At 33.0% G+C, this 15957-nt stretch overlaps 1 protein-coding gene across 13 annotated transcripts in view; it reads right to left on the minus strand.

The window, feature by feature from the left end:
- LOC149781703 (basement membrane-specific heparan sulfate proteoglycan core protein-like) overlaps window positions 1–15957 on the minus strand; it is a 438170-nt gene that overhangs the window by 183716 nt on the left and 238497 nt on the right. For all 13 annotated transcript variants that reach the window (XM_089935800.1, XM_089935795.1, XM_089935799.1 and 10 more), the window contains 5 exons: window positions 14392–14537; window positions 10816–10927; window positions 3324–3437; window positions 3006–3133; window positions 73–221 (listed from right to left, as the gene is read on the minus strand). In XM_089935800.1, the coding sequence (XP_089791926.1) occupies window positions 73–221; window positions 3006–3133; window positions 3324–3437; window positions 10816–10927; window positions 14392–14537 (649 nt within the window). The remainder of the gene's footprint in view (window positions 1–72; window positions 222–3005; window positions 3134–3323; window positions 3438–10815; window positions 10928–14391; window positions 14538–15957) is intronic.

Below are 15957 nucleotides of genomic sequence, written 5' to 3' on the forward strand. Positions count from 1 at the left end.
AATTAGCAAATTACAATTTTATCCCCAAAATGTCATTTTTATTGCAATGAAAAATGAATCAAAACGTATTACCTGGCACTCGTCGGCATGTGCTGCCCAGGATAAGTGGATTGCCAACATAGCCATCAATGCACCTTTCACACTGGCGCCCTGTGTACCCCTCCGGACAATTGGTACACGTCACATTATTGTCAACATCCAAAAAGCAGGTTCGGCTGAACCTGAAATTACATCAAGTTAAATTCCAATGATGTAAAAGAATGTGATACAAAAGAATGTTTGAGCAGGTAATAGCCAAGTCCCCACTGACCAAATTTTTCTCACTTATGATTCAGAAAACTCTAGATTTTAATGCAAATTTAAATATATTTCATTGCTTTTCAATAATAATAAAAATAATAATATTAATAATAATAATAATAATATTAATAATAATAATAATAATGTCATAACTTGCATGTGAGATGGATTTAGGTGTGGGAGAGTTGCACTCTCACTAATTCATTCACACCAGTGGCACAACAATGTTGAAACATCTGGAGACAAGTCCAAATTCATTGTGACATCAGCTTACATCTACAATATGAAAGTTTTCATTGTAAAAACCTTATAAAAAAACTATAACATCTCTCACAGACAGCACCCATCCAATCTGTAGTAAACTTTTATTCTATCTCCTTCTATGCCATCCTCTATCCAGGACTAACTCTTCAGGCAATAACTACTGTCGACCAATCAACATATTTATTTTTATTAGTTCTTTGAACATGTGATTTGCTATTTTATATATTTTGGGTCTCCTTTTGTTTCATTTTAGCGAAGAATGGCTGTGTTAATATGTATGGTAAATCTGTGCATGCCAGGTGCTAATCATGTAAGTTTCATAACAGACCTGAGACACGACTGTAACACTAACAGAAGTATCATATCTTTGAATAACGAGTAACGACTATGCCTTAGCATGAGTAGAGATGAGAGACCCGAAACTTCCTGCTTATAGCTAAATGGAAGTGTGCATGCACTTAGTGATAAGGGGTATTGGTCAAAATTTTGGTTCAGAAAGCTGATGTCAATTCACTTTGTGAGAAAATAACACAACTTAAAGGTGAATATTTTACAGCATATATGATACTTCTTGTGATTTAAACTTAATGGGGTACATATGGATAAAAACACTGTGAATATTGAAATTTGAAATAAAAACCACTTAAACTGAAGATTATGGTCATATATTTTTTTACAAATATCCATGAACTATTTTATTACTGTTCTCCTGCACAAAAATACAGCTAAGCAGTGACAACTAAGTTTAATTGAGTCATATTTTATTTGAATCAGGAGGTGTCAGATTAAATGTGTGATGATGGGATACCAATGCCCATCATAATTATCCATTTTATCATTCTTCCAAAGTCACTAAATAAGACCATTATATTTATTATTATTTTATTCACAAGTGTAATCTAGTGCAATACTCTCATGTATAAGCAAATCAGATAACATATCATACTAATATATCATCCTTTTTGTGCAATTATGTTGAATGCACATCAACTTAATAATAATAATTTTGTAGATGTATTGGGGTCATCACTGGTAATGGGTCTTTTATTTGTTCATGCATGATCTCTACCCAAAAATATTAACAGATCTTTCTACATATTCTTTCTTGAACTTTACAAACTTTACTTGCTTTTATTGTTTTTTGTTTAGGTTTTCATAAACAGTAACAAGAAAAAAGTGAAGACGACAAGCTTTGTAAAATTTAACAAATAATTTATTTCCCTAGATAAACAAGGTAAAAATGAGGAAAAGAACTTACGATTTTAAGAACCAAATCCAAAAAAAATCTGAGAATAATCCAAGAATTAAAAAATGAAAAGTACTAGTAATAAAAAGTTCTAATGAATCTGAGTTTGAGTCCAGATGAAATCCAAAATGGAAGGCAATGACATATGCTATAGTCAATGTAGTACTGATGTGTCTACAGTTCTTTGCTGAACCACAGAAAATAATATTCTGGTGTTTGAATTCTATAAATTGCCATAACTATCTTTGTCCAAGAATTAATTCCGAGCACAAGTATTTCCAGGGAAAAATAAGCTCTTAGAATCCAAATAATTCGAAGAAAAATTAAAATTAAACTTCAACTGGTCACAACAGAAAAAAACACATGGACATCTTAATGTTTAAAAGCCCCACTGAAATTATTTCCCTAAACATCACTATTAAATCTGGCTACTGCACAATTCTGGTAAAACCAGAATTTCTAAGTAACAACGTAGAGGCTATTTACATGTCTAAAGTCACATACTCCCAGTACAACCTCAATTTCACTCTATAAATCCTACACCAAGAGAGAATTAAAAAAAAGCTTTAAAAAAGTTGTTTACTTTTAATCATGAAATAAGGTCAGGAAATAGGTCAGCTTTTAGATGCAAAGTTCTAATATTAGGTTTCTGAAAAACTGAACTGAATTTCTGGAAAATATCAAACCCAGTAAATAAAATTACATTACAACAGCATGTAATGGAATAAAAAAAATATTTAAAAAAATTAAAACACAATTAAATCAAATCAAATATAAATTAAATCAAATATACATAACATTATGTATAAAATATTACATAAAACAAGGCACCTGAAGCACATTAACTTTTTGTTTTTAATAAAAATAATGATTGCAGTGTTTCAAAATGAGCAACATCCTGAAAACTGGTTAAAGTAACTTTTCTTGTCATCTAAACAATATCATCTAATTATTATCATGTTAATTAATGAATGGCCAATGTACATATATTTTACAACAACCTTCATTTATTTTCAAGATATTTAAAGATTAGGATAAAGATCTTCCAGAGTAACTACACAATTAACTCATTTTCAGGGCTGAGCAAACCCATGTTACCTAATTAATGATAGAAAGTAAAAGCTAACAAACTGAAAAATGTAACTCAGATAAGGTCATCTGTACTTAAAAATATGAATATTCTGGACACACTCACTGGTTGGAAGAACTTGTAAGTGGACATGGGCATGGCTGGCAGTCATTTGGAGTTCCTCGTCTTGGGTTTCCATAGAATCCCTCCATACATCTCTCACATCGATCTCCTTCTGTGTTATGCAAACAGTTCTAAAGAAACAAAAAGACAAAATGTATAAGGTTTGATCATCTCAGATGATTTAATCTACACCAAAGCAAACACTGAAAATAAGCAAAATCTACAATGCCCACTAAAATCACTGACTTCATATCCTTATTAACAACTAAACTAACCGAGTGACCAAGGATAATTATTTATATACATTTGTACTGTTCTTACCCGACATCGGCCAGTTTGTGCTTCACAGTCATTGGAATGTCCATTACAACTGCAGGACACACATTCCCCAAGATATTCCCCACGCTGAACACGGTTAAAACCTGGAGCACAGTCCTGAAAAATAACAAAAATAATTGTTGATATTCTGTGTCATAATTATATTGTAAATCACAATAGTTATGGTGTCAATCAATCTTAGCGAACCTTTAATTTCACAATATTAGTGACATTGTTTTGCAAATCACCAGTATGCAAATTTGAGCAATAATGGTTTTACACAGTCAAATGCAAGGCTGTGTGTGCTTGTTTTATTCCAATACTCAAATGCCAGGCTATGTGTGCTTGCTTTATTCTAAGACTTGAATGGCAGGTGCTATGTGTGCTTGTGCTTGCTCTATCCCTATCCCAACACTCAAATGTAAGGTTGTGTGTGCTAGCTTGATTCCAATCTCAAATGCCAGGCTGTGTGTGCCTGCTTTATCCCTATCCCAACACTCAAATGCCAGGCTGTGTGTGCTTGCTTGGTTCTAATATTACAATGCTGGGATGTGTGTGCTTGCTTTATTCTAATATTCAAATGCCTGTCTGATTGTGCTTTCCTTATTCCAATACTCAAATGCCAGACTGTGTGCTTGCATTATTCCAGTACTCAAATGCCAGACTGTGTGCTCACTTTATTCCCATACTCAACTGCCAGGCTGTCTGTGCTTGTTTTATTCCAATACTCAAATGCCAGGCTATGTGTGCTTGCTCTATTCTAATATTCCAATGCTAGGCTGTGTGTGCTTGCTTCATTCCAATACTTGAATGCTAGGCTGTGTATGTTTGCTTTATTCCAATACAAGTTATGCTAGGCTGTTTGTGCTTGCTTTATTCCAATACTAATATGCTAGGCTCTGTGTGCTTGCTTTATTCCAACACTCGAATGCTATGATGTGTGTGTTTGCTAGATTCCAATACTCAAATACCAGGCTGTGTGTGCCTGATTTATCTTTATCCTAACACTCAAATGCCAGGCTTTGTGTGCTTTATTCCAATACTCAAATGCCAGGCTGTGTGTGTTTGCTTTATTCCAATACTTAAATGCTAGGCTGTCTTTGCTTGCCTAATGCCAATACTCAAATTTCAACTGTGTGTGCATGCCAGGTTCTTTGCATTATTCCAATACTCAAATGCAAGAATGTGTGTGCTTGCTTTACCCCAACATTTAAATGCTAGGCTGTAATGCATTATTCCAATACTTGAATCCAATGCTATGTGTGCTTGCTTTACTCCAATACTCAAATGCCAGGCTGTATGTCTTTAATTTATTCCAATACAAGTTAAAGGTATCATCAACGTACAAGAAACATGTCTCACTGCCAACATAATTTTACACAAAACATTAACTACTGCTGTATACAATATCCAAATTTCCATCTATTCCATCTTTACTGTTACATAAAATTCTGCTATTCAATCTTTACTACTGCATAGCATTTTTCTTTAAGACTACTACTCCCTCAATATGCTTGCGAAACATTCTGCCTGGGGACATTTACTCACTTTTTACTGTTGCATAACATTCTGACTTAGGATATCCATTCACACTTTACTGTTGCATACCATTCTGTTTAGAGACATCTACTCACTCTTTACTGATACATAACAATTTGTATGCGGTCTTTTATGTTTGCAAAATATTCTGCCTATCAACTCACTCTTAACTGTAGCTTAACATTCTGACTTGGGATATCCACTAACTCTTTACTGTTGCATAACATTCTGACTTCACTGTTACAAAACATTTTGCCTGCAGACATCTACTCTCTTTACCGTTATATAATATTTTGATTGGGTACATCTACTCCTCTCTGTTGCATAACATTCTGACTTAGATAATCTACTCACTCTTTACTGTCAAGTAACACTGTGCTTAGGACATCTACTCTTCACTGTTGCATAGCATTTTGCATGGGGATATCTACTCACTCTTTCCTGTTGTATATCATTATGCTTTTGGACATCTACTCATCTTCACTGTTGCATAACATTCTGCCTGAAGACATCTAGTCACTCTTTCTTCTTGTATAATATTTTACTCGTGACATCTACTCACTCTATATTATTGCATAACATTCTGAGTTGGGACATCTGCTCACTCTTCACTGTTTTATAACATTCTGCTTTGGGACATCTACTCACTCTTTACTGTTACATAACATTTTGCCTGCAGACATCTACTCACTCTTCACTATTGCATAATACTCTGACTTGGGACATCTGCTCACTGTTGACCATTGCATAACATTTTGCTTGGGGACATCTATTCAGTCTTCACTGATTCATAACATTCTGCCTGGGGACTCTACTTACTCTTTATTCTTGCATAATATTTTGCTTTGGGACATCTACTGACTCTTCACTGTTGCATAACATTCTGACTTGGGACATCTACTCACTCTTTACTGTAGTATTATGTTTTGCTTGGGGACATCTACCCATTCTTTGCTGTTGCCCAAGATTTTGCTTGGGGACATCTACTCACTCTTTATTCTTGTGTATTATTTTGCTTTGGGACATATAATTACTCTTTACTGTTGCGTGACAATCTGCTTGGGGACATCTAATATTTAAGACCAGCTTTGTAACCATCTATCCACATCTTGTGATTGACAGTGTTTATAGAAGCCTAATACTTGACGTTATCATTTGATTTAAGAGATATTTTTAATTTAAATGCCTGAATAATGTATCATTATTATTTACTAGGAAGTTATTCTAATGTAACTGATCAAATTAATTTTCTCTATAGGCTCGCAAAATCTAATTTTGATATTGTACCAGTGTGGGAATTAAGAATAATGAAGTAAATCAAGGCCAAATACTATTATACCATTATCATGTTGGTCACTTTACATTTAATTTTCTATTAAACTATGAAACTTCTTATCAAGGTGTTTGTTGTTTGTTTTTTTGGTGGTTTTTTTTAATTCAGTAAACTTGTTTCATCTAGATAAAAATTACAGAATACAAGTGACTGAATGTTATCAGAAAATTTCCTTTTCACTTTCATAAAATCTCACATTTTTAAGCATCATCGATTACAGAAGAAATTATTTCCTTACAGCAAATATTTTACGTTTCACAAACATATAAATCCAAGATGCACACATATTTTTTTAAAATAAAAGATCAGACAATCATGTTTATGTTTGTAACAGTTCATGTCTTCATACTCATGATCTGAACACTGTTGTGTACAAGTAAAATCAAAACCAAACCTAAGAAAATTCTGTGCAAGAATGTGCACTAGGTAAGTAGACTTTGCTACAATATTAATTTAATTTCCTACTTGCACTCACTAAAATGTTTAAGTAGCATAAATATGGAACAAAATTACATGTCCAGTTTGTTGCGAGCATAAAACACTTCCTAAGCATGCTTACATGTGCACCAAGGTCATTTAAGAGAAATCAGTGGAAATTTCCATTACTTGACACATCCAAAAATAGATGTAAACAAACAGAAATATGTCATTCCATGAGAATATAGTGTCCATGGTGTCTGGCAAGTGTCATAAACATGATAAAACAGTTAAGTAAACGTATTAAATCTCAATTTATGATGAAATTAAAACATGTAATTAGCATATGAGCATGAATGTTAATAAACTATTCTGATTATTTTATTCATTCAAACTATGCCAATTACATGCATATTTACCAAGTGTGGTCACATTTTTGGGGAAGCCACCAAGAGCCAGCTATTTCACATCCGGAGTTAACAACCAAATTGAGGGTTAGTGTTTTCAATTTACATTAAAAATGAGTTAATACAGGGATAGATAGGTATAACATTAGCGATTTTAAAATGTATTCATTACTACATTCACTAATATTCCAGTCTGAACGTATGAACCTGCTATAAATTTATTTTGGGGATATTTACTGAAATATAAACAATATTATGCTACCATTTTGTTCATATTGAAAATGCAATATTATTATCATTTTGGTGTTCTGATTATGAACAAACATGACAAATAACACAGACTGCATAATGTTGAGGAGTCAAATATGAAAATCTGAACTAAGTATATTTAATTTTTATGCAATTAATCAAATATGAATAAATGTTATGTTTGTATTTCGTTTATAACAAAGACACATCATTATTAAATTTCCTATTGTTGTTCTTGATTCAAACTCTATAAGTACCATATTATCTCTTTTTTATGACACTATTTGTTTAAAGACGTCAAGTTTGTTTTGCCAAAATCATATTTTCATGCATTGCGATATTTGGTCATCATTTTAAAAGGCTGTAATTTATGTACCTATTTTTTGGTCTCAAATGCAACATTGCAAGTGATAAGACATAATAGGCAGACAGATACAACTGTCATAAAGTTGGGGAATAGCTTGCTTGTTAACAGGAAATGATAATTTACATATATAATCCAAACTGATGAAAATCTTTATTAAAAGAGACAAGCATTAAAGTGAGCATCTTAATCTCAAAGTGTTTGTTTTATAACTACACTGTGGATAATACAAAAACTTGTACCTGGTCATGTACTGGTTGCATATATCAGCTTTAGTTTCAATTTTTTTTTAATTTTTTTTTTTCAGGCTGGTTTTTTTTTTTTTTTTTTTTTATTTTGGAAAACTGAGAACCCTTTCTCATGTCTTTTAATAATTAGGAATGTTGAAGTATCAAGTATAATTTAGTATGCTATTAGTGTAAACAAAGTTCTGTACCAGAATGCACAAACTGCAATCAGTATGAGACTGAGTGCATTAACCTTGTCTTATCCACAATGAAGGTGTTAAACAAACTTTTTGAGATGACAACTTTCATTTTAATAGTTTCCGCCTTTAATAAAAGGTGGATCATTCTTCTGCTTTTACCAATGAAATTTTCTATTTAGAGGTGAATAACACAATTAAATACAAATGCTTTCTGTTACTCACCCTAATGAATAGCCAACTTGGTTCTCCCAATTTTCAACAATATAAATGGTAAATGTAACTTGATGTTTTTTCAGTCACTGACTCTAATATTTTAAGATGTCTTCAGACAGAAGAAAACTATTATCTTTGCCATCTGAAGACATGCAGAAAGTATGGTACTAGAACAATGTTTAGTTATTTCATTCTGAAATTTTAATTAATTTTATTTCAATATTTGATATTGGATACAAAGTCCCTGAAATTTGTCTTAACAAATTTCTTAAAAGCTCCAATACTGTTGTTACATGCAAAATGTTGTATATGCTAAATCTTCTGAATAATATTGAATCTTAAAAGATATTGATCATAAACATCTTGGCTGCCATTAAAACTAGATAATGATAATACTGATCTTTCATCAAATTATAAGACATGCAATTTCTCCCTCAAACTGAGAAACCTCAGCATTTTTCACATGCATATGAATTAATCCTGTTAATCAGGGATATCCCTGGTTCAACTGATTTCAGTCGAAAGCTGGAACACAAGATTTGATATCACCATGGTCAACAGAAGAAGCCAACACCATGCCACACTGGATATGTTAGGTGATGATTATGTGACACACTATTATCATTTTGTGTCTGACACAGCCTAGCATTTACAAGTGTTTTTTCTTTAAAAGGCATAACTGGCGTACATTATTTTTAACAAGTCCATTTTGTATGTTTACCAATTAATATGGAAGTCTGCAACAGCCAGGTTTGTCTTTAGCCATTCGCCTTGCAAAACATCCCAGCACACCAGCCAATCACCAATACTCATTTGAGTCTTATTTTTATCTAATGCATACTTATTCTTCTCTGATCTGCTAAAAACAAATGGCCTGACTCTCTTCATTCCTTCTCAAATTAATTTGTTCACCATGTGCAAATGCTGTTGCTATTAGATTAGTCTCTAAATTAATTTGTCAAATGTATCACATTACTACTTTTGGAGTACTCCCAAAAAAGAATGGAATTCTAAGCAACTTAGGTGACTTAATTACGACCAAGAGGTAGTACCTCTTAATTCAAAACTGAATATTTGAACGTCATTTAAACCAAACATCTTGATTATTTCAAGGAACAGTTAATATCAGATAGTTTTTACTGTATTAACAAATCATTCCTTCCTTCTAAACTTTAGTTAGATAGAAATAATGGTGAAATTTTTAAAAAATGGCAGCATAGGAGCTTTGACACACAACTGTTCATGATAAGAAATAGTGTTTTTACATTAGAATTATGTTTTAGTCAAATATGACCTTTCTCTTTACCTGAAATACAAGAAATAATAATGCCAACCAGCATCTGATCCCCGTTTTTTCTGAATGGCCAGATTCACTTTTGTTTTGTAGCATATTTTCAAGAAATGAATGTATTTTACTCACAGGAAGCTTTTGCTTATTGTGTTATAATTTACAAATACCTATTCCCACCATGATGTTTAATTGTTTCCTTTATAGCTTCAATTAATGAAGTGACTGGAGATTGAAGGGAGCAACTTCTGCAACTCATGGACAAGGACCTTCAGCCTAGTACTGTGTTAATTTTGGCATAGTAAGAAGGATGTGGGATGGGAACAGTGGACTCCACCCAAATGAATATCAGGGAAACAACTCCTGTGAGGAAAAGATCTACTGGCAGAAAGCAACTGTTTCAAATCAATTTTTCTAAATAAAAATATTCACACAAACCAAACTGTTGTCATATTTCTTTGTAACAATGTACACTTCAAAGTCATTTTCTTGAAAATGTTCAAGCTGCAACAAAATATTGTCTATTTTTCTTATATAATATTTATATCATGGCAATGCTAATAAAAAAAGCATAACCTTGAAAAAATATCTTTGCTAATAGTTACTACATAGCTAATATACCTTTTATTATAGTTATTACATACTAAAGTACTAGTGTCCAGATTTGAAGCCATTTAAAATCTATATTCCCTACAGCAAACTAAGTATACTAACCTGTTTTGCATTTTGTGAAGCCACATCTCACTTAAGTACATGTTATAAATATTTTGATAAAGAAAATCCTTTGCTGAATAAGCATGATTATGGACACCAAGTTATATACATAATACATGTATGATATTCATCTACTAAGTGCCATGAAGTAAATACCACTACGTTAGCTATCTTTTCAAATGAAATTTCCAAAAGAATAATTATTTAATTTCAATAAAAGGTACACAAATGAATGATTTAATAATATTCATTTTCATACAGTTACATCACAGTCTTGGTATCAGTACAGGAAACTTGCTTCTATTAAATTTACTTCATATTTTTCAAGTTTTAGCATCCATTTCAAGGATCAAATAATCAATTTTGTATTTTAACAGTGACATTTGTTACCAATTTGGTAAAATGATGAAAATTATTTATAGACACGGTAAAGTAAAATAAACTTACATTCATGTCACCATCACCAAATTAAGATGCAACAGTGTGGCCATGTCTGTGTCTCTATATTTTTGTCCATCAATTTATCAGTATCTAGTGTACTCACCTGACAAGAGAGTCCAGTATACCCTGTTGGACAAGTACATTCCTCCACCAGATAAGCAAGGCCCAGTTCAGTTGGATAATCCACAGCTGTTGTCATCAGCACACCACCAATTCTAACATTAAAGCATAGAATAAGCTAATAAAAAATATAATTGCATGGAATAAAAGCTGTGAATGAGCCCTTTTTAAAAAATTCAAAATCGATTAATCTAACTTTAATAGTTGAGATTAAAAGACTCAAAAAAAAGCTTCATATGCAGTAAAATCTGTCTTGACCAGCTTTAGATGATCATCTGTCATGAAAGGACAGTGCTTCGGAAGACCATCTGGTCTATGTCATAAAGTGTGATGACCTCTATTAAGAGACCACTAGGGGTGAAACAATACACATATTGATATGATACATGATACAGGCTTCAATACAATACATTATTGATACACATATTAACTTGATGGTCTTTCCATCTTTGGAAGGTTTGTCTGATAGATGGTGCCCTTTTTGTGTTTTACTGGATGTATTTCCAGTATGCAGACTACAGACAGACATATATTAGCACTTATTTATTTATTCTCATCCATGACAAGACAACAAAAATACTTCCATACAGACTACCTGTTAAGATATCAGTGATTTGTTTTCAACATTTCAAGCCATATAAGCCTGCTCTATCTGATCAAGTGCAAGACTCACTTTAGCCAGTAAAAGAGGTATTTTAATCAAAAAATCTTTCCTTCTTAATTTCATATTTTTCACTCCTTTTTAATTCAGGCTATCTTAACTCCAATAGGGAAATATAGTTTTGTAGCACATGATCCTGAAGGGCTAAACTGTTCAAGAAAAAAATGAAAAATGCATTCTACTTTTAAATTGAATTTATTTTAATTTAGCCTGGTATTCTGCCTTTTCTAGACTGCTGCACTAGCCTATGTGGTTAGAATGTCCACCTGGGATGCAGAAAGTCATGGGTTCAAACTCCAGCCAAGTCATAAAAAAGACCTATAAAAATGGTACTAGCAACTGCCTAGCTTGGAGCTCAGCATTAAGAGGCTAGTGTTAGGACTAGTCAGCCTAGTGTCAGGATAATGTGACTGAGTGGGATATATGCTAAATGTCTGCAGCATGATGCCCCAGTGCTAGACATCACTGTAAACTGTCAAACTGCAGACATCATAGTGATATGACTAAAATCGTTAAAGCTATGTTAAAAATTCAAAAACACACAAAAAGCAAATTGGTGATTGACCAGCATGCTGTCTATTTTTGTCCATCCAGCATATACATCAGACTCGTATTTCACACCATTATAAGGTTCAAAATCACCACTGGTATCTCCATTAACATTTTTCCCCAGCTCCAATAATCTGATATACTTCATAATGTTAAAAATTATTGTCATCATAACTGTCATAACACGCCCTTTTGGTTTTAACTAACACAAGGCAAAGAACTAAGGGCTGTTCCAGTAAAACATACACGAGTACCTTGGTATATATTTTTTTTAAATTGCCTTCCTTGGGTACTATGTATGTTTAAATGGAACACCCCTAATACAATTTCTGACAAATGTTGAAGATTAAAATAACTTGCATACTGTAAGTATCATTTTGTATCAGTTTTCCACCTTTTGTATCAACATGTGTATCACTACAGCAGAAGTATCGATGCACTGATATATCGCTGAATCATTTCACCCATAGGGATCACATATCTTGAAAGACATCTTTTGTTGGCAAAAGTGGTGGTGTATCAAAACAGGTTCCAATATACTAACAACATTTATGGGCTTTACTGATGTAGCAACAGCTTTTATTTTTCCATCATTACAATGCCATATTTTCATGACATGTGACAAAAGTTATGTTCAATGATGTCTATCAGAATAAACCATTGGAATCATTTGCATCTAAGCATGAGTTTAAATCTCTCCCATATAATTTGTCAAAACAGCATAGCTAATGAACATAATTTACAGAACAAGTGTGTATCCGAAATTCTCATGATGGCAACTTTTCTGTCAGATTTGCAAGGTTACTATGCATTTTACCAAGATTAGACATTTTTTAACATGATGGCAACAGACTTAACCCTTAAATGCTTCTCACAACACAAGTCATGCACCACTAGTGGTATTTGTTGTCATGACTTCAGTCGTTTTTCAGGTACACAACTGTTTATATATCTCTGTACTTCAGCTTAACAGGAAAGGTTGTAAAACTAAATGTGATTGGTACACACTGCCTTAAAGCAAGCATTCTGTCATAGTTTCATTTTTTCTACTCATCCCATGTTTATAATTGGCACTACCTAGAAATCTCAAAATGGCTGACTCCAAACTGTGCAAGTTCAGATATGATAAAGTTACCAAAGTGACTTGATGCTTATAAAGTTCAAACATTAATAATTCTTTTTCATATAGGGTTTATGTATCTATTATACACTTTATTTAAAATATTTCAAAGCAGCTGGCAATTTTCATTTCTTTTCTTAAACAATTCAGCACCAAGGAATCTTGTGCTACAAAACAATAAGCACTTTAATTGTCATAGGAAATTTCACCATAAGGCATTTTTTAATACAGCATATAAAAACAATGGAAATGAGGGTAAAATATTATATATGTAATAGAATTTGGATAGTGATGAATCTTATCAGCAAACCTTTGATAAAGTTATGAATCAGGCATGTAAATGATTTAAAAATTAAAAATGACTTAAATATGACACACATGATTTCCTAACTCTACTAATGAAACACTGAACATAGTTAGAATTGATGGACTCTTCCTTAAGCGTCATTAAAGTAAGAAAATGTAATGCTAACGAACCAGATCTGTGTCACTGAACAGATTCCACACAAAAGTTAAAAGTTGTGTAGAATTTGCAATTTAAGAAGTGTGCAACAATGATTCCTGGAGAAAACATCGGTGATCTGACAAGAACTTATCTACTCCTGACATCTGGGCAAAGCACCAATAATATAATGTGAACTTGTCTACCACTAACTTAAGAAGAAACTACCATATGTAATGATCTAGGATTGGGACAAGCCAATCATGGCAGAAACAATGCTTTATTGAGTTAATTCCCATTAATCATAAGTTTGAGGGTGGGATTTTCCCGTCTTACACCAATACACATCATGGCTGACTGTTTTTCTCACAAAGGTGGGTCTGAAACAAAATGGTTCCAAAATGGTATAGTTAAAATTTGTCAAAGGACAATATATCCATTTAAAATGTAGGAATACTTAGAATGAGTGTACAAGCTTTGGTTTACTCTGATGAAATTAGCATAAAATGAAGCTCATAAAAGAATAGCAGATGCATATATATATGTGATGACATCATGAAAACAAGTCAGAATAGTAATGTGTCAAATGCCAATCATAACACTCTGTTCTGATATCATCTGAAGTAGAGTAACAGTTAAGTGAGCTAGAAAAAGACTTTTCTGCATGATGTTCCACTTGCAAAATCTATACCTTTACTAACAAAGGTTGAGAGAAAGATTTAGTTTGCAATGGAAAAAACCAGCCTGCTAACTCTTTCACGTATGACTAGAGCCTGTTCCATTATACCTGGTAACTGTCTGTCTGTTGTCATAGATACCACGGATGAAAACAGACTCCAAATTTTCCAAGACCATCATTAGATCCTCTCTGGAGGCATACTGTGCAATTGGTGTATCTCCCCTCCTGGGACCCTCATACTTCTGCCATGCGTCCTAAGGATTAAGAAAATTGTTCAATGGATGACATTCGTATTGACTGTTATTATACCTATTACACTGTAGATACTAAATGTCACAATGATAACAGTTTCCAAATGTCACATTGTGACATATTACAGCAAATGTCAAAATGCGACATAACAGTTAGTAAATGTCACAGTGTGAAATTATAGTAAATGTCACAATGTGATAGACAAGTAAGCAAAGGCACTTTGCAGCATCTTAGACAAAAACAAAATCTTTGAAATTAAGAGAATACCAGAATCTAATACTAACACCAGTAGTATATGAAGTATGTAAACACTGTGGAATGATATAGATGCCCTTCACTGCAAGCAGGTGATCACTTATAGTAAATACAACACCCCATCATCGTAATGCTATCCATATGAGCTAAAGAGTAAACCTCTTTATTGTGACACAGCCTTACAATCAGTAACAAGATACATATAATTTTATTGTACACAATAATATGACGTCCATTACCATACTCACTTATTAACAGGAAATGCATTATATTGACTGGGCTTACAGTAAGGGAGTGCTGTACTGATTTAACAGATTTCAAATCTAAAAAGGACTCACCTAACAGCTTCCATTAACACTCTGTTTACAATATGGCAAAGATCTTATGCTTTAAGATTCATTTCACTGCATCAAGCTGAGAAACATTTCTGTTAAATTTCATTGACAAATGATGATGAGCTTCTTTTGACCTGTCAAACCATAAACTGTAATAGGAAATCTGGAATACTGTTTCAATGCAGTGTTTTATCTAACCATGCATCATGCGTCAAACACGCAGACTTTTCTGATTTGACGCAAAAAAAACTGTTGCCAGTATATAAATTGATGTACCCCAATGTCATGTTTTGCATATTAACAAAAATCAAAGGTTCGGTCTAAAAATCATTGCCAGTAGGTAAATTGACGCACCTCAATATTATGTTTTGCTGATTAACACAAAATTAAGGTTTGGTCTAACTACTTTAATGGCTATATTACAATTCTCCCAAACAGGGAAAACATGCGTGCATCAGTTTCTTATGATAATGTTATCGTAATAAACAGGGATACAACTGAGTGTGGAGCCTGGAACTGACCTTATGTGACATGTAACTGTCACATCATTTGTAGCAACAGGATGTTAGAACCATATAATCACCACCACCCAAGAAAGAGGAGGAAAATAAACATGTGATTTTAAAGTGATTCTCATGAGAAACTATTGTTATGCAATTTCCATTCACTCAGTTGTATGCCTTGCGTTGTTCCAAGATCTGTCTGCATTTGACTGTAAATGGCATCCAAGGCAAAAATATTTAAATAGATCCGAAACAAATGAAATTATCTTTTGATTCGCTTTTATGACCGACTGATGATAATAGTATTGTTATGGAAACAGTGCAGTCTT

The sequence above is a fragment of the Sinohyriopsis cumingii genome, chromosome 15 (assembly GCF_028554795.1).
Source record: "Sinohyriopsis cumingii isolate HCF-2022 chromosome 15, ASM2855479v2, whole genome shotgun sequence".
Lineage (NCBI taxonomy): Eukaryota > Metazoa > Mollusca > Bivalvia > Unionida > Unionidae > Sinohyriopsis > Sinohyriopsis cumingii.